Source organism: Pogonomyrmex barbatus, unplaced genomic scaffold, assembly GCF_055798465.1.
Source record: "Pogonomyrmex barbatus isolate J1 unplaced genomic scaffold, ASM5579846v1 scaffold1, whole genome shotgun sequence".
NCBI classification, from domain to species: Eukaryota; Metazoa; Arthropoda; class Insecta; order Hymenoptera; family Formicidae; genus Pogonomyrmex; species Pogonomyrmex barbatus.
Genome location: NW_028297098.1, coordinates 24,466,605 through 24,486,309, shown reverse-complemented (window position 1 = coordinate 24,486,309; position 19,705 = coordinate 24,466,605). Strand labels below are relative to the sequence as shown.

Sequence of the window (19,705 nt, the reverse complement as noted above, 5' to 3'; positions counted from 1 at the left end):
GATATAATCCGAATTGTCTTATATACAAATTGTATTTACTATAACGACTATATGATACGCGCCGTACGCGCGAAGAGGAAGAGACAGATTTTATTTACCAAATATCAGTTTTCTAATAAAAGTCTTTTTGTGAAAGAAAATAACTCAACGAGTACACATCATCACCTTGTCACTGTGATGAATCATCTGACGTAAATTGTTTCATTTCAAAATTTGCGCGCGTGTTGCCATTTCGAGTAGAATCGTCGTGCAAATCATCACGGGCTTTAACATAAGAAGATAGCATAATCGCAAATAATCGCGTTCGATACGACAACTTCTCCTTCATAACACGATTTGTCAAACTTCTATGAACATGAAATTCGATTTCTTGATTAACTCCAGGTTAATGTGATTATGACATCGACGTTTGCTTGCGCAATGTACTGCAGGAGCTTTCACAGAGCTGCAATATGAAAAATCGACTGTATTGTATCTTCGTTGTGCTTGAGATATTACAATCGTCGATTTGTTATACGAAAATTATTAATGAAACTTGCAGGTATTGACAGTACGTGATTTTCTCTTTAGGCTATTCTTGCAGATCAATATTCATATATTTTCGTGTAATCCGTTGTGAATTTTTAACGAGATTGCTTGCTTATAACTATTCTGTCTTATTCTTTGCAAAATGTAAAATATTTTTTAATATTTACATGGTATTTATGTAGTAATGATATTTTATGTGCGTTTTTAACAATGCAGATTATTTTTTAATCTCGGTTTAACTTATCTTTTTTAGTTCTAAGAAATAGAAAAATAATGTACATAATGTTCATACATTTTTGAAGTAGCGCATTAAATACGCATATTTTAGAAAAATCTGTGAAAATCGATCTGAATCCCTTTTAATTAAATTAAATTAAAGAGATTTTCGTATTTTTCAAAATCGGTTTATATATAACACTTCTGTCCATTTCTATCGATGTAAATTAACTTTAATCCTGATTCAACTTATTTTTACCTGTTTTAAACAGAGAAGAAAGAGAAATAAGATAATATTATTTAGAGAAATAATAAACAAATTGTTCATGCATTTTCGAAGCATACACGTTTTAAAAAGTTCATCATTTTGTATCAAATAATATCTGTTAATTATAAATATATCCAGAGATTGATTTTTTTTAATTTTAAGAGTTAGAAAAGGATAAAGAGTAAATTAAATTAAGATTAAAACTAACTTACATTAATAGAAGTGGACATTATAGAAAATTACACGTTTTCAGAACGAAACGAGAGGTATCCATTTCTGAAACATCGCAATCGGAAGAAGGCACTAATTACGCGAAAGGAATTCAAGAAATAAACTTGGGACACGCGGATGAAGAAAAAAGCGATGCTGATCTCGAAGAGAACGATACATATCAAGACAATACGGAAGAGGAACGCAAGATTTCGAGTCGATCAAACGCTGAAAAATCCATTGATCGTGATAACGTAGCTAAATATTTCAACTTGCAACCCTCAAACGAAAGATCAGACTATATAGACGAGGCAGATGAAGACGTGGCGAAACAACGTGATAGAAACGAAGAAAAGAGCAATCTTGTGCGCTTATCCCGTAATGTAAATAGCGATAAATATACCGATCAGGATGATAGATCGAGTCTATATGATGACTATGAAGCAAAAGACGTCGCGAAACGTGGCGTTCTAAACGGTGCAGAGGATTACGAGGAAATGAAGGACGACCCATCGGGAATGATGGAAGACATGGCTGCGGTGCAGGAGCGAGAATCGATAAATGAACCCGAGAAGAGAGAAATATCGAAAGATGCTCGGGTGAAAAGAGATCAAGCGATTTTAAAAGCGCTTGATGAATCCAAAACAAATCCAGATAATTCAGCAACGTTGGAAGAGTCAAAGATTGCGGCGAAAGAGCCTTATTCGCCCGAGGTTTCTCGAATCGAATCAGCAGAAAGTTTTAGCAAGACACCCAACGACGCGTCTGAGATCAAAGATATCGGATCGAGTAAAATGATCTCGAAGAATGATTCTTTCAAGACACAAGAACCAACGAGTCTGGTCGCTTCGCCGTCTCGAAGAGACGGGTCAAATGCGGAATATGAGAAACGCGTGGAGGAAGAGATTCAACGGAAAATTGATTCGCTCAAGGAGGAGATCCAACGAGACATAGAGGCACGACAACGAATCAAAGACATCGAGGAAAATAATATCAAATTTAACGAGCTACAGGATGAGGAGTATGAAGATGAGGGAAGACAAAACTCCGAGAGTGAGCCGATTGAAAAGCGTCAGATTATAGTCAAAAAATCCATACAGGGGATTGCCGATAATGCAGCCACTTCCAAAATAAACGAAAAGCATCGATCTTTAAAAAGAGAACCGTATAAAAAACGTTCTAACAAAATTAATAAGTTAGATACATCAAAAGAGAATGAAAATCTGAAAAGACGATTTGTGGCCAATCGCGACAAGTTTTCCGATCGAATTCCTTCGAACGAATCTTTTAAAAAGAAACGGGAACATATCAGGCAAATTTTTTTGATGAATAACGATCAACATCAGACAAAGAAGAGACAATCAAGTAGCTATATATCGTCATCTAACGGAAAAGCCATCAAATCCGGAAATGAATTGTTTACGAATCCCAATTTAAATTCTTTTCTCCATACAGATAATAAAATGGTAAGATTTAAGACATCTGCTGGTTCACTGTGGCCATCTTGAATTGTAACATCAGAGCGAGAAACCATATAATGAAAATTCTTGCAAAATATATTAAAACAAAAATATTGATTAGTACAACATTATAACATTATAATAGATTTGTAAGATATAAAATTCCGTAAGATCGAAAATTCCTATTTTGCCTTCGATAATCATTAAATAATTTAGAAATAAATTGTGCGTAATCAGGAACCACAAAGGCCACAATTCAACTTCTAAATACGTGATCATATATTGATTTACCGAAACAAAAAAAGTTTTTTGTATATTTCACAAGTCTGATGTGTCGCTTATAAAGATTACTTTATTAGGAAATATTTCCATATAATATATTTTGCAAAAATTTTTATTTTAATATTTTTTTTTTTTGCGTTTAATGTCATTAATCCAGATAGCCATAGTGAGCCAATGGAGGTACATATAAATAAATCAAAACTCTTCGTTATTGTACGACATATTATTAATTGTTAATATGAATATATTGAGTAAAATAAATGCAACCGCACAGCTATTGTTTGCAATAAATACGAATTTAAATAAATATTGTAATAAAAACAAATAAATGATAAAATTGTTGCAGTCTCAAGCATATTTGCCTACTAGCAGCGAAAATGAAAATAATGAGAGAGAACATCCTGCAGAACATTCCGATTCCTTAGTATCTTTAACTGGAAGCTCACAGGAATTAAATTCACGTTTAGAGAAAGAGTACAGAGAGGCTTTTGGTGGATTACAGAATGAGCCCGGCAATGCTTTAGCTAGATTTAAAAGAATCAAACGTGTGTTAGTGTCCTAATGCAAAAATTTGAAACTTCTCTCGAGATGTAAAATGGTATAGATATTATTTTTTCATTCTTTTACATATATGTATTCTTCATGTACAACACACACATACACACACACACACACACACACACACACACACACACACACACACACACACACATACACAATTCATCATAATATATGTATAAAAATAAATAATGAAAAAATTACTAATTATTAAACTAAAATTATCAACTATAATTATATTTTATTAAGACAAAAAGCAAGAGGAAGAATGAGGGAGAAAGGAAAGGAGAAAGAAAGAGATTTGTACAATAAAGAATTATGTTATTCAAAATTTTTAATGATTGCTGTTAAATTCTTCTTTTCCTCAATATTTGCAAAACTGTATTGTACTGATGATACAGACAATTCTTTAAGCTCTTTCCTTCCGATATTAAAAGTAGAACTCAATATCTCATATTCCTTTGATAAGCACGTATTAAAAACGCCTTTATCGTCTGTCTAAAGAAGATTATAATCCCATATTTTGTGGAGTTTTAACAATATGCACATTATATAAACACATATACACTTACCCCAATAGTTATAGGATGTCTAGCTTTATATAAATAATTAAATTGATGGTTCATATATGATGATACTGTTTTACATTTAACATTTGATGTCAAACATAATTCTAGATTAAAAGAAAACAAATGTTGAGTTAAAAAAGTATATATGTTATTAATATTCATTAAATGTTTTATCTTTGAAAATAAATTATTATATTGTAATTCTATAAAAATATCTTACCAACAGGAATTTTAGATTCCAATAATTTATCAAATAATTGTTGAGAACCTTGCAAATTGGGATGAATGCATGTACAATGTCCCAATCGATCAGGTTTAAATTTTAATATATCCTTTGTTTCTATCTCATTTGGTACCTGTATATAATATAAATATAATATAACTATTAACATATAGAAATATTAATATATATGTTAGAAATTGTTAGAATATTGATCTTTAAAAGACAATTTACCTCTGCACAATGAGCTGTAATTCTAAGACCCACTTTTCTGGAAGCTTCTAATAACTCTAAGAATGAATCACCTGTTGTTGGATCACCACTAAGATCAATACCAACAATATATTCAGGATATTTCTTCATGAATTGCATAGCAAGATTTATATTTTCTTCTGCAGATTCATAACCTTGTTTTCGATTAACTGATATCAGTAGTTTTACAAGAATTTGTGGAAACTCAGACTTGGATATTCTATATAAACATTAGATACAATTTACTAATTTCATTCATGAGAAAATTAGAAATATATTATTTTTATACACATGTATGCATATACTCAAACTAAAGAGTTATTAATGTATAGATATAAAAGTTACGTACTCGATAGCTTTTATTATAGCTTGAAGGTACTCTGTTTTTGTCATTGAATTATTTACAGCACGAGGTGTGCTTCTCAATTCTAAATAAATTACATTGTCCTCATGAAACTCTTTTATTACATCACAAGTAGCAATAAATACAGTCTCCGGTGTAATTGTTAATGCATGTGCTATATCAAATATTTTAAAGCATCTGGAAAATGCATATATGATATATATGATTATATATTCTTCTTTGGACAATACATTATTTCAAAATTTTCTAATATAAAATAAAAAAGATATTTATACTCGCTTAAGGATGAGAAATTGGTGATGTCCAAAACAGCTGGATCATATGTACTGTCTGAGTATTGTATTTTGTATAATTTTTGCAAGGTGTTTACACTTAATGAACCGTTTAAATGTGCATGAAGTTCCTAATTAGAAATTAGAAAAAAATAATTACTTAGTATAAAATATTGTATAAAATATAAAATTACTAAATATAAAATATAAAATATAAAAATATTTATTTTACATAACAATCATTTTTAGATTCCGAAATAAAAACATACCACTTTCGGTAATTGTTGACAAAACTTTTGCATATCCATTATGTCATCCACAATATATTTCCTAATTTTATAAAAAAAATTTTATAATAATTATCAACGTTTTACAATTTTATAAGATAAATATTCCCGCTGCCAGGTGCAGTGAAAAATATTTATATTTTATTATAGTAGAATATTACTACTCCACTTATGGGAGGGTATGGAGACATCTTCAAAGTCACCATAAAGTAATACTAGGATGCGTTTAGAAATAACCCCCGAGTGCTGGTATCATTTTATATCCTTGTTTAACATTCGATGAACAAGAATAAAATAATAAGTCTGTTCTTTTTAGCTGAACTGGTTGTACTAGTTTAGAATTTATCTTTCTTCTTTCAGTATAAAGAAAGAAAGAATAAACTAGTACTGTGAAACTAGTACAACCAGTTCAGCCAAAAAGAACAAATCTAAATTTCTGAAGCAGTACAGACTTGTAGCAAATTCAGTTGTCTGCACTAACGTACACTAAGTGTAAATGTTCCCCAGTGCAATCAAGTGCAACTCATTCGATTGACATCCTCTCCATGCATCTCCAGTGCGCTGTACTTATCGTATTTGGTTACGTTGCTCTATATAGTACATATCTTATATCGCGTTGATAAGTGTTGCATTAATGTAATGTAACATTAATTTTATGTTCAAGTAAAATAAATCGAACAAGTGCAAATTTTATTACACGATCAATTTTGGCATAAGATTACCTTCCACTATACCTGATTTCTCTCTGACTCCGATATTGTACAAGTTTCTGGCCGTATTGATTCTGGCTCTCGTTTAAGGGTAGGGTCATAAGAAAGAAAGAAGAAAGGTTACATATAAATTATAAGAAAGTAATATTTTTTTAGTTTCAACTCCAAATGCATTAAAATAAATAGTTTGCTCTCCGAAGAATTACGATATGTTGAATGATATGCCGAAAAGAATATTGAGAAGTTCCGAAAACACTGAGGTATATATTTCACAAAAACTGTATTAAAATTCCTAAATTTAATTTAAATTACAATTATAGATGCATTTATTTCAAAACCTTTTTGTTTGAATAATTGAAAAATTTATAAAATCTATAAAATTTATAAAATTTATAAAATATAAAAATTGTGTGATGTAAAAAGATAATTATTAAAAATGATATCTGTTGAAGATTATAGAATATCTGTCATAAAGATTGAATATAATATTATATATATATATATTTTTTTTTATCTAATCAAGCTATTATTTTAATACTGAATCATCATTTCAGTGTAAGTAATCATTCAAATGTTGAATATTATATTCTTAGATCGATGTACGCGAGGATGAGGAACAAACTATTAAATTTCAAGAAATTATCGATTTACTTGTTGCTGCGGGTTACTTTAGAGCACGAATAAAAGGTTTATCAAATTTTGATAAGGTTAGTAAACTATTTTTAATTTTTATTTAAGTTTATATACTTTATTAAAAAATATGTTTCATTAGGTTGTTGGCGGCATGACTTGGTGCATAGAATCATGTAATTTTGATGTAGATGTAGATTTACTTTTTCAAGAAAATCTTACAATTGGTCAAAAAATGTATGTATTTTATATTATATGGTATTTATATTTGAAAATATAAATTTTATTCTTATCTTATATTAGTTTCTTATATATAATTTGTTATATTTTTTTTAATACTTATATGACAAAATAAATATTGCAGTTCTTTAACTGAAAAGATTGTGGTTATGCTTCCAAAAATGAATTGTCCATATCGCATAGAACCACATCAAATACAAGGTTTAGATTGCATTCATATATTCCCAGTTATTCAATGGTTAGTGAAGCGATCTATGGAAATGCGACAGGAAATGGCGGACTTTGTGAGAGCTTTTGCCTTAAATCAGTTTCATAAAAAGCATTCTTTTACTGAAGATTCTGAAACTAGAACAGCAATTAATGAGAATCTCATAAAAAACTTACATGCGGTTAAGGTACAAATTACTTTATTTGTGAAAAAATATTGTAATTATAAAAACATTTTGTAAATATGTGATTAATATGTATAATTTCATATTTTTTATGTTTGAAAGAAAGCATATGAACCACGGCGTTTATTTAAACAAAAAGAGGACTCTGTGAAGGATGAAGCAAATAAATTTATTGGTACTGTATTAGAATATGAAGCACCATTTGAGGTGGTTAAAAGTACATCAGCAATAACACCGATCGAATCTAAAAACAGTGAATCACGATCTGAATCAAATGAAAAAGATGAAAAAGTATATATTATATTTTATATGTTATATTTGTATCATAAATGTCACTTTTAGTGCATCAGTTTAATTGTGTGTGTTTATGTATGTATGCATGTGCGTACATACATATGTATATATGTATGTGATGTTATAAAAATTCATATATTTTATATCTTTTGTAGAACATGACTGAACAGATTACTGCTACTCTGTCTGTCATAGAAGAAAATTTGGTATGTAGGTTTTGCAAATATTAAAATAGAAAAGATAGTGTTTGAAGTTGTTTTAATTAACAATCTTTTTATTGATTGCGTTTATATATTTATACTTATTTAAGATTTTTCATTATTTAAGAAAATAGTGATTCTTTATCCAAAATTCACATATTATTTGTTTCTGGTCATATAAAGGCTATCTGTTTATATTATAATTATTAATTTTTTACTTTTAATATAGATGCGCTTAAATACAGTTGGAAACATTGTTGGCATACAAGCACAAGAAATTGCCAAAGTAGCAGAAAAGTATGCAGCCATAGCTACTTCTGAAGCTGAGGTATATACATAATATACATGTATACAGTTTGATTTATTATAATCTTTTTACACAATTATCTGTCGAAGTATTCGTTATTTATTAAACTCATTGAAATAATAAAAAAGATAAAAGAACATTGTAAAAAGAATTATTTGAAAAAAGAATTATTTGCATTGTATATAATGTAATAATTGTAAAGCATACATAAATATAATGTTTTTATTAATATAGGACGGTGGCGCAACGGATTCGTCGCGTGCTCTAATTGCATTACAAAAACAAAAAACAACATTGCAATCTAGAGTCCGCAAGTTAACAAAGGAAAGAGATAACTTATCAAACAAATTCACTGAAGTAATAGAAAAAATGAAAGAACATCGTGCGAAAAAAGAAGCTATTGAACGCTCGTTTAAAAAGATTCGTGAAATTGGAATTAATGATAATGACAGGTATTTAGAAATAAATTATTAATTAAACCACTAGTTATTATTTAAAATATATATTATTTGTGTATATATTAATTTTGTTTCTTTTATTTGATGTATATAATAATCTTATTGACTTTTCAGTATTTTCAAACGATTAGAGGAACTTCTATCTGTACATGAAGAATTGAAAGAACAAGAACACAATTTCCGAGAGCAATGTAAGTCAGATTTAAATCTTCTTCGAGATATGTTACAAGAAATTGAAAATGGTGCTCCGGTAGAAGAGGAGGATCGTGTCAAAGAATATGAGGAACAAAAGGAAGCTATAATGCGAATGCGCTTGCAATTAGCAAAAAAGAATAGAATTATTGCATCTTTGACAAGACAATTGGACGATGTTCCAGGACGTTCTGAATTGACGCAATATCAGCGCCGCTTTATGGAACTTTATAATCAAGGTAACCACTGGATTTGTTTTTATTCATGCATATATATAAAAATCTTGCAATTTAAAATTATTTATTTCAAAAAATTTTAATTAAAAAAAGCATATTATTACAGTTTCAGCTAAGCATAAAGAAACTAAACAATACTATACATTATACAATACTCTCGATGATACTAAACTATATATAACTAAGGAATTATCATTACTAAATTCCATTCAGGACAACTATAATGAGTATGTATAAATATTGATGGTTTTGTATCCATAATATTATTATTATATATATATATATATATATATATAATTAACATACATTCCATAATAGAGCAATGGCATCAGCAAGTGGCAAGGAACAGTTCCTGAAACAGTTTGAGACAATCGTTGCAGGAGTGAAGCGCAACAAAGCCATGGTAACATGAAAACTCATAAAAATGGATAATTTAAAAACATGTAGTATTTATATAAAAATAAGAGAAACATATCTGATTTGAAATGGCAATTTTTTTCTATTTTAGTTTATTTCCGTAAAAGTTGATTTATAAATTATTAACATTCTTTTTCTCTATGCATATTAATGTCTTTAAATTTTTCGATGTATGATTTTTTTTCATTTTATATATTTAATGATGAATCAAAAAAATAATTAAAAAATAATTTTTTACTTAGGTGGAAAAACGGTGTTCTGACGAAAAAAGTAGACGTGATACGCTTAGTCGACAACTCGTCACCCTTGTAGAACAACAACGTAAATATGTTGCAGCAGTTAGACAACTTACTATTGAATGTCGCAAAAATGAAGCTTTATTGGCTCAACTTCGTGGTCCATAAATTTTTCTTGGCAAATGGAAACTAGTCAAATGTGCATAATTGATGTTATGAAATTGTTATAAAAGATTATTTAAAATTATTTCGTCTTCTATTATGTATATATAATGAATGTAGGATAAAAGCTAACGGAAATGTCAAAAACATTTGTTATGTATGTAATTATATTGCAATAATTCATCATTAAAGAAGATTCAGTAGTTTATAATCATGTAAAAATGTTAAATATTAAATGTGTAAATTAATTTTTTTTACAAAATGTATAATATGTTCAATTGACTTGCATATCAAATTGTTTCGATATAACGATTATTCGAATCGATTTTATATAATGAATATTTCGGGATTGAATATTTTTCCACACAATTCAATGGAAATATGAATTCTATCTCATCATTATGAGTTATTTTATAATTTAAATGATATAATGTTATGTAAAAAATGTAGTTTGCATAATTACATGCTTATCTATTGAGAAAATCGTTTTCTTTAAAGCTATTGCATTATTCTCTGATGTACACGAGTAGTTTTTTATTACATGTAAATCTTGCATCATTGCATTATTATGCCTCAATTAAATCGAGGACATTTTAAACATTAATGACAAAATAAGCACGTAAGATTTCTCGAAAATCGCTTACGGTGCAACATTACGTAATTATAAAATGCGCATTTGATTCATTTAAACATGCATCTTTTTTTACTTGAATGTATATAGAGATTCGGAATTTTAAAATAAAAATCATGTTTTCCAAAATTTTATTTTATTCAACTTTTTAAAGAATTAAAAAAAAAGACAAATGTTGTATAAAACAATGTTTCATACATCGTATATTAAATATTGTAAAACTTGATACAATGATTGATAAGTTAACAATCTGCACTAAAATTAGTGTATGCAGAAAAATATCATTTGCACAGCGATTATTGCTCTGAAAGTTTGCGGCTGTTTATAGAGAGTATTCGAAATATAAAATGGAGTTGATGCCATTAGAAACAGAAAAGTAGTAATGACAGTAGTCGTTTTGTAAAAATGTACTGTGATTGATTTATATACACATGCTTGTTATAAATTTATATTATTAATAGAGGAAGATTTTGTATATATAAATATATATATATACACACACACATATACAAAGTCAATATAAATTTTTCAATAATAGATATATGCATGTTTTTTTCGTGTTTTTTTCCTATGAAAAAGAGAAGAGCTGCAATAATCGCAATGCATTGACTAATTAATTCTCGCTTTGATAAAATTACACATTCCATTTCTACATTCTTTCATATAAAAAAAATCATCAAAATGGGCGTACATTATTACGAAAGTAATATGACTTTATTTAAAATGATATGGCTTACGTATTGCGCGCCCATTTTCGTTCTACGAATAGGAACCCGAAAATTTGGACCTAATTTGGTCCAAATCTGGTATTTCTTTTTTCTTCTATGTCGCACATTACTTATACTATTTATTTTTTGCAATATATTGTTTTTATTGTCTCTTCTTATCTTTATTTCAGACTTGTATTAATTAACTATATACTGATCTAATATACTGCAAAGTTTAATAGAATTACTGTTCTACGTTATTTTCTCTTTCTCATTTGCGGTCAAAACGTGATTCTTTCTATACTCTAAAAATCGATCAGCATCATTAAAATAGTGTGAATTACGTTTGCCTTGTAATATACTTTTTTCTAACAGGTATATATATATATATATATATATATATATATATATATATATATATATAATCTTATAAAATAAATTTTTTCAAAAATAGAATCCGAGAGGACATAGATCAGGTTTCGAAGAGGATATCTCGCACAATTTTACTATCTCAATATATTTTTTATAAAATTATATTTTTTCTCATTGTTATTAAAATGAAGAAAGAAGTCCCAATTATTTGAAGATTATCCAACATAATGTAAATTTTTTAAATAATTTCTACATTATTTATAGCCATTTGCCATATTGTATTTTATTAATTCCATTGTTTTTAAATGAGTCGTCCAATTAAATAAATTTGTTTTTATTTCTTAAAATAGGTTACATATGGTTTGTTTCTGTGTTATTAAAGCATAGTCACATTGTTATATCAGTATTAATTATTAATACTGTTATATTGATATTATTTATATTTAAATATAAATTGAATTTTAATTTTATTTTAGATTTTAATGTAATTTAATTTTTTTTACATTCGATATGTGCTGTTCTGTACTTTTAATTGAAAATTTCATTCAATTCATTATTTTATTCAATTCATTAACCAATTTTATTTAGTTCTAGTGGACGTTATTTTATCACATTTGAAAAATATAATTACAATTAAATATTTTCATCAATCATTGAAACATGAAATTTATTTATTTATTCATCAATTTCGAATATTTTATGTTTTTGAATATTATGTAAAAAAGATATTGTATATGATGCGTAATTTTAATATCATTATAAGAAGAATAGTGACGATACATAGATTCAAGAATATAATTTTTATCTTACTTTGATATTATTTTTAAAAAGAATAATATTTTGAGATAAAAGCCAATACGAAAAGTAACATATACAAATATTCTCCTAAAAATAGAAAAGTTATTTGCAGTCTTGTCGTTTCGTATATCTTACAAAAATGTATTTTCCTAAAGTTAAATTGAGATTATTGCTAATTATCGAATAGATAGACAAGCATAAATTAATTATAAAAATAGTTGTATAACATCTTCATTTTTGAACTTCGTTTCTCGTAAAATGTTGATGATTTTCCAATTCTCTGATTGGTAATTAATATTTTTCAAAAAATTGTAGAAAATATTTTGTTACTCCATTTTCTGGTGGACAATGTTAAACGATAAACGTTCGAATATGCATCTTCTACTTCCAGCTCTATTTCCCCTTTGGTCGACGTATCGATAGCATTAATCGTGTCGGACTTTTCCCATTTCCAACACTGGAACCAATTAACATCATTATCGCGCATGCTGACGAAATAGCGCGCGAATGGTGTCTCGCGATCTTACTTACAGACTAGCAAGCGTGCATCACGACAATATTACACCTACGTACTTTTCTGCCTACTAACTCTTAATGGATTAATCTTCTTTGTACATCATCGTGCATCATGCACTAGGAACAAACCAGCGGTTTTGCGGCGGAATCACGTTGATTAATTATCACATCTGGAGAAATTAGTTTCTTTTCGCTAATAAATTTTCGTTAATAAAAAATTCTATCGAACAAATTATCCTTTCGTTTGCATATTTCAAATATCACGGAAAAAAAATAACAATCTTACGTGAAATAAATATTAATACGTGAATAACAATCTTACGTGAATAAATATTAATACGTGAATAAATATAAATTGAAAGTGTAGAATACAATTTTTTCATTGAACATGATTGAAAAAAAAAAATAGTTTATGAAAATGGAGAATTTAACGTTTGTTTTCTTTCCATTTTTATTTTCATATTTGGTATTTGATGAATATATCACCGTCATGATGAACATTGCTGAACACGGATGTTCAGTATAAATTAACAAATGAACTACGAACATGCGAACATGTCCGAACATTCGTTTTCTTTGTTCGTTTCACCGTTCGCTCGTATACGTATTTTTAGGAATCAAATCAATGTTTAAAGAAAAATTGACGTGATGCTCAATCATGACGTTCTTCCGCGAAACGCAATATCTTACAGATCATTTTCTTATAGCAGAGGTCTCAGACACATTTACGTAGGCCGCAAATGGACTTTTATGGCGGATCGATATTGTTTCATATAAACTTTGTAGAATTTCAAAGAATAGAGAAGTAACTTTATATTAATTCGGCGCATTGTATTAATATGCAAAAACGAATACTTATATTGATATGCTCAAACAAGATGTTTTGTTAACGCAACTTCCTTGATTAGACGATGGAAAATTAATGTCTGAGCGACCCGCGTAATCATATCGAGACCACTATCTTACTGATAATCCGATCGAGCAAATAAGCACGTAATAACTGACGGCGTACGGTTCCCACTTGTCATTCATGAAGCATGATGGTTTGTGTATTTTTTATATACACGATATAGGTATACAAAGTACGACCAGAAAATAATTGCGTACGCTATTCTAAATAACCGTCCCGCAGTTGTTAAGTTTACAAAAATCTACGCACATACGCACATACGGTTGATGTGATATTATCGAGTAAAATGATAGAGAAAAAAAAGAGCGAAAGGATTTAAATTTCGTTCGTTCATCATTAAAGATCAAAGATTGGAATTCCCGAAGACCGGCACCTCAATATAAATATTCCGATGTAATATTCTGATGTATATATAAAATTATAAAATAAAATAAAAATTTGTCAAATACTGCAACTTACTTAAAGATCCTGTTTCTAAAAGATTATAGTTGGAGGTATTAAATTGGCGCTAAAAATTTGTCAATTTTTCTATGTCAACTGTTCTGTTTTAAGTTCTGAAATTACAAGCCTGCAATTTTTTTTAAGAAATCTTGAAAAGCATATCATCAAATTAAATATACATATAGAGTGTCTAATTCCTAATGACATCTCGCTTGAAGAGCGGGTTAAAGTGGGCAGAAAAGTCCTCAACCATTTTGCGATTTTAGCAATTAGTACCGAGTTATTAATTATTAAAGATCGTAGAATGAGCGCATATCCGCCCATCAGCCAATGCGAGCGCGCGACGAAGTGCCAATCATTTAACACACGTTCGCAATTGGTAGGAGCACAGCGAGGTATTTAGAAGTGACAGTCTACAAATGACAGAACATCTGTTTATAATGCACACCTCCAAACATTTCATTGCGTAACATTAGACGGTCACGTCTCACTACATGTTTGTTATTTGCTAGTGGGGTGTGCAGATACATCCTGCACACTTATTCGGTGATTTTTAATAATTAATAACTAATTGCGGAAATTCCAAAATAATAGAAGACTTCTTCTCTCAGTTTGACTCCGCTTTACCTGTATATATAAGCGGTGTACCATTAGGAATCAGACGTTGACAAAATTGTTGCTTTCTCAAAATTAATATATATAATTTTGCTTTCTACCTTATTTAGTAGAATAGGTAATGTTTGCGCCAATTTAACACAATAGTCTATCTATAAGTAATCCTGCATAACTCTTATTGGAAATAACGGAAATAACGTTATCGAGAATGCGCAAATATGTCATTTCTCCTCCGACCGTACACACTCGTTACGTCAACCGTACACGATGCGCGTAATACTAATTCGACTACTGGTTAAGAAAATGATAAATGAAAATCCGATCACGCGAAGACCTCTGCGGATGTCTCCGTCGTCATCGTTTGTCGTCGTCGTCATCGTCGTTGTCGTCGTCGTCGTCGTCGTCGTCGTCGTCGTCGTCGTCATCGTCATTATTGTCACAATTGTCGCACTACCGACAAGGAAGGATACGGGAATAGGGATTCGGGAGGAATCCTGATCCGGATCCAGTGGTCCGTCTGCTGACAGCGTTGCGTCATCCGCGCGAGAGACGCCCAGAGAGAGAGAGAGACGCTGTCACACTTGGTACTCGTCGCCTGAATTAGCGCCGGACGACGAGCGATTGCCGCGAGCGGATGCTTTCCGCTCCTCGCGCCGAACACGGCGTCTCATTTGCCTTCCAGGATCTCTTGGATACTGACGTACGTGCCGGTGAGGAAGCCCAACACGCCGAAAGAGATGATGGCGATGTTCTTCCACAGCCGCCAGTTCCACTTGCCGAGGCCGTTCTCTTGTTCCCAGACAGTCACCAGCTCGATTATCGAGGGGAACATGAGGCCCAGCGTGGACAGACACACGGCCCCTACGAGGGAGATGAACGGGCCCAAATTGGGGATCGCGATTGCCACGCAAACGGTGAAGATCACCAACGTGATACGGAGAAGATACTCGCCGAGCAGCCGACGAGAGCCGAAGAACTGCTTAGCGTTCTTCCAGATGATCTCCATCGGCACGTAGAATTGGAGTCCATAAGTGAGGAAGATTGCCACGGCGATCATCACCTTGGCGGACTGCGCTAACACCTCGTCTTGCGGGGGATTCAGCGTAATCGAAGCTTTCGTGTTCTCCCCGTATTTCCAGTAGCCAAAGAAGCCAACAGTACTGTACAACAATACGACGCAAAACATACCGGTATTGAGGACGCCTGGGCAACCGATAAAATGCGACGGAGTTTTCATATTGTTTTCCAATGGCATGACCTGGAAATAGATTACAGATTTTCTTGGTTGATCCTTGAATTGATGAAAAGAAAGCATAAAAGCATTATTTCTAAAAATTTAAAAAAAGATATATAAAAGAACTAAATAATATTTGTGAAATGTTAAAGCTAGTAATTGTTTATTTAGATTTTTTTGACACTAAAAATCTTTAATACTGATTAACAATCAAGAATATTTCAAAATATTGAGCGACATATGTCCCAGATAATAAGCTGGCGATGTTTGTCGTCATTTTGATGACATTAGACATTTTAACGAAAAATAACGTTAAAATGATGACAAAGAACGTTCGCTTATTATATACCTGAGATATTATTAGCACCAAACATAAACCAAGGAAGGAAGTATTGAAATATATATATATATATATATATATATATATATATATACAAAAGATTAAAAATAAAAAAGTTTCCACAGTTTCACAGTAAATAGTTTTTTCTTTATCAATATACGATGACTTAAAAATAGGACATTTAAAAATCTTTTTAAATTTCTAGATATAAATTTAGATAGCTCTAAATATTTTTTTATATTTTCTTTGAATTTTAATAAAAATAAAATAACTTTTACTTAAAAAAATTTTTTAAACATTTCATATTTATAATCAATTTTTTGAACGCATTTGAACAATTATTACGATTCTGTCTGTGTGACACATGTGACACAATATGAAAAATTTTATGTAAACATCGCCACGTAATGAAATGTTAACATAACTTTTTTCTTGTTAGGTTGACATATGTCATGAATTTCCGAAAACATTCCATGACGCACAAATAAAGGCGTGTCATTTGATTTACATGAGTCGATGCTTGGAACAATCGAACGTGACCGTTAAGTGTCCGGACATGTCTAGCAACTAAATGCAAATTTATTTCTGATGCATAGTGTCGTAATATACCTATCTTTGTGGCAATCGTATGATTGCCTATGAATAAATGTATCTTAATTAAAATTTAACTTGTCATTTAACTCGTGTCAATATTTTTTTTTTTTAAACATCGTATATGGATCGAAAAAGTTAAGAAATTTTTAAAAGTTAAAAATTTCTCGTGGGAATTTAATTATTACCGAATATATATTCGTGAGACACAAGTCTTTTAATTGTTATGTTTTCAAAAGACGTAAGTTAATGACATGTAGTTAGAAATTGGTTTCTTGAAAATATTAATAAATCCAAATATAAAGAAGATCGCCTTAAATAATATGTGACTGTAACCGCGAATTTACCTATTGACACACATCAGTCTAAATAACTTTGTTTAAAAAGTTTTAAATTACAAGTTTAATATTTATAATATTTTATTCGCATTAAATATTATTATTAATAAAACACAACAACAAAGTTTGTTATGGAGAATAATGATATATAAGATATATAAATAATACTTACAACACCAATACCTTCAAGCGCAAAGATAGCAGTACCGAAGAAAAGGGGCAGCTGAGACCAGCTGGAGAAATTTGGTACATCGCTGATGGTAGGCAGATCGTGGAAAATATAGTAAAAGGTGATGCCCATACCGGTGGCGATCAGTATGTTCGCCACCATCGAGAACGGTGCGAGATATTTGAGATTCCTCACTAGAGAGAAGATGATGAGAAATGGCAGTAACGCCGCCATGTATACTCGCAGATCTTTGTCCGTTTCCGTATAATAGTCCACGACCTCCTTGAGATTGGTCGAGATGAAGACGATATATACGCAGCAACAACCGACCAGATCGATCACCAAGAACGAATTAATAGTTGCCCTGCAACGCATTAAAAAACATTAAGTAACAGACTGAAATAGTAACGCGATGGACATATCGAGTTTTACGAAAATACAGGAAAGAAATCTGTCGCGTTTTACGGCCGGTATTCATAGTATCTCAAGTATTGTCTTAAGAGATTATCAACCAATCACAGAGCCGTATTAGCATTTTAAGACATTACTTAAGACGCTCTTAAAATAAGAATCAATTATGAATATCGGCCTATGGTATTCATAGATAGTTCTCTTATATTCTTATATTTAAGATCATCTTAAGATACAAAACATTTCGACCAATAGGATAGCTGTGAGCATGAGCTTATTCAAGACGATCTGTCGCAAGAACTGACTATAAATACCGGCCTATATCTTCTGAAGGCTCATAAAACAAAATACATCGTCGTAACATCATGTTCCCTGTGGGAAAAACTCACTTGGCGAGTCTGGCGTATTTCTGAACGGATTCGGGCCCCACTAGGAAGGCAGCCTCGGCCACGTCAGCGAAGCCCAGACTAGGTGTCTGCAACCGCCTACACAGGAGATGGGCGGACTTGACCAAGATGTGGACGCAGTAGGTGCACACCGCGCCGATGAAGAAGGTGGCGAAGAGACCGAAGGCGAGGCCGGCGTTGCGGAAGGCCATCGGCATCGCGAGTATGCCCGTACCCAGACTCCCCTTGAGCAGATGTATGAGCGTGTCGAGGTCCGAGGTGGGGTGGGCGAGCTTGCGATGTTCGAACGGGTCGTAAAGGGCGGCCTCCTCGTCGGTCGGTCGTTCCACGAGCGGCAAAGTCGAGCCATTCGTTACCGTAATGGGCACGTCATTTTTCTCGCACTTGTATCTGCAAAACCGTCGGCGTTAGTAATCGGTAGCGAGCGAGATTTTGAGGATGAATGGGACGATAAATTACGTATATACAGGATGTTCTCTCGCAAGGACAGCTCGCAGCTTCCTTTCTATCTACGGACCCGTTTTGATCAATTTCGATCGGCAAGAGCCCGTGCGAGATATTCAATTGCGACGATTATAGAGTTAGGAGAAAAATGATATATGTTTAATTGAATTCTCTACAGATTGGATTGATCTCAAAGAGCGCGTAGAAAAAGGCAGAGCAGTTCTGCGACATCCCATATATATATATATATATATATATATATAATGTTCTTCTCGCATGTGGGATATACAAGTGTTACGTGGGACTTGGCCTGTTTTACACGGTTTTACGGCGCTTTCCTGGTGCCCACGACTTACATCACGATTTTAATGCGAGAGGGGAATATAATAAGAGAGTGTGCCAAAATAGGAGAGTTCTCTTTCTCTCACGCTTGCATGCCAGGGAAAGACGGAGAGTGGAGGCGCAGACAGGGTGTGAGACGCATGCGAGAACATGCATGCATCGTGATTTTTCGGTGCATCTTTAACGATCATTTCACCTGCGAAGATGAGAGTTTCGTATTAACATATTATTAGTCGCTATCATGATCGAACTTCTGCATTAAAAGTCTTTGAAAGAGAAAGGGTTAAGCCGAACAGCATCTGAATTCGCGTCGCGTGATCGTAGAAATTAATGCGCAAAGAGCCGACGAGAGACGAAAATTTTTATATATTTCATATCATAAATATAGAAAAATACTTTCCCCATTATTTGATATTAAATTTATGTTATCAATTTATATTAATCTTTAAGAAAAAGTATTTTCGAGTGAGTGCTACGAT

General features: G+C 31.4%; 4 protein-coding genes across 8 annotated transcripts in view; 2 read left to right on the top strand and 2 right to left on the bottom strand.

Moving 5' to 3' along the window:
- Positions 1 to 40: 40 nt before the first annotated feature.
- Positions 41 to 3,791, top strand: LOC105434374 (uncharacterized). Its single transcript, XM_011650097.2, is given in 3 exon segments — positions 41 to 541; positions 1,266 to 2,688; positions 3,311 to 3,791. Coding segments are annotated over 3 exon segments (1,770 nt in total). The 5' UTR covers positions 41 to 452; the 3' UTR covers positions 3,569 to 3,791.
- Positions 3,792 to 3,838: 47 nt separating this feature from the next.
- Ada (adenosine deaminase-like protein) lies at positions 3,839 to 5,932 on the bottom strand. Its single transcript, XM_011650094.2, has 7 exons — positions 5,469 to 5,932; positions 5,203 to 5,330; positions 4,913 to 5,104; positions 4,546 to 4,783; positions 4,312 to 4,447; positions 4,095 to 4,195; positions 3,839 to 4,020 (listed from the first exon to the last, which is right to left on the bottom strand). The coding sequence occupies exons 1-7, from the start codon at positions 5,505 to 5,507 to the stop codon at positions 3,844 to 3,846; spliced, it is 1,011 nt and encodes a 336-aa protein (XP_011648396.2). The 5' UTR covers positions 5,508 to 5,932; the 3' UTR covers positions 3,839 to 3,843.
- A 124-nt stretch (positions 5,933 to 6,056) lies between these two features.
- Positions 6,057 to 10,720, top strand: fidipidine (coiled-coil domain-containing protein 93). Of its 2 annotated transcripts, XM_089079852.1 has the most exons (13): positions 6,057 to 6,287; positions 6,353 to 6,456; positions 6,790 to 6,903; positions 6,969 to 7,063; positions 7,191 to 7,461; positions 7,561 to 7,749; positions 7,908 to 7,958; positions 8,182 to 8,280; positions 8,494 to 8,711; positions 8,832 to 9,148; positions 9,252 to 9,372; positions 9,464 to 9,548; positions 9,805 to 10,720. In XM_089079852.1, exons 2-13 carry the CDS (start codon positions 6,406 to 6,408, stop codon positions 9,964 to 9,966), a joined length of 1,773 nt encoding a protein of 590 aa, XP_088935978.1. In that variant the 5' UTR covers positions 6,057 to 6,287; positions 6,353 to 6,405; the 3' UTR covers positions 9,967 to 10,720. The 2 variants fall into 2 exon arrangements, with proteins under 2 accessions (XP_088935978.1, XP_088935984.1); XM_089079858.1 differs by having other exon boundaries at positions 6,057 to 6,456; positions 6,751 to 6,903.
- The window catches only part of LOC105434371 (proton-coupled amino acid transporter-like protein pathetic), a 26,732-nt gene continuing 17,737 nt past the window's right edge, over positions 10,711 to 19,705 (bottom strand). For all 4 annotated transcript variants that reach the window (XM_089079864.1, XM_011650090.3, XM_011650091.3 and 1 more), the window contains 3 exons: positions 18,423 to 18,830; positions 17,626 to 17,986; positions 10,711 to 16,208 (listed from right to left, as the gene is read on the bottom strand). In XM_089079864.1, coding sequence (XP_088935990.1) covers positions 15,618 to 16,208; positions 17,626 to 17,986; positions 18,423 to 18,830 — 1,360 coding nt within the window. In that variant the 3' untranslated portion in view covers positions 10,711 to 15,617. The remainder of the gene's footprint in view (positions 16,209 to 17,625; positions 17,987 to 18,422; positions 18,831 to 19,705) is intronic.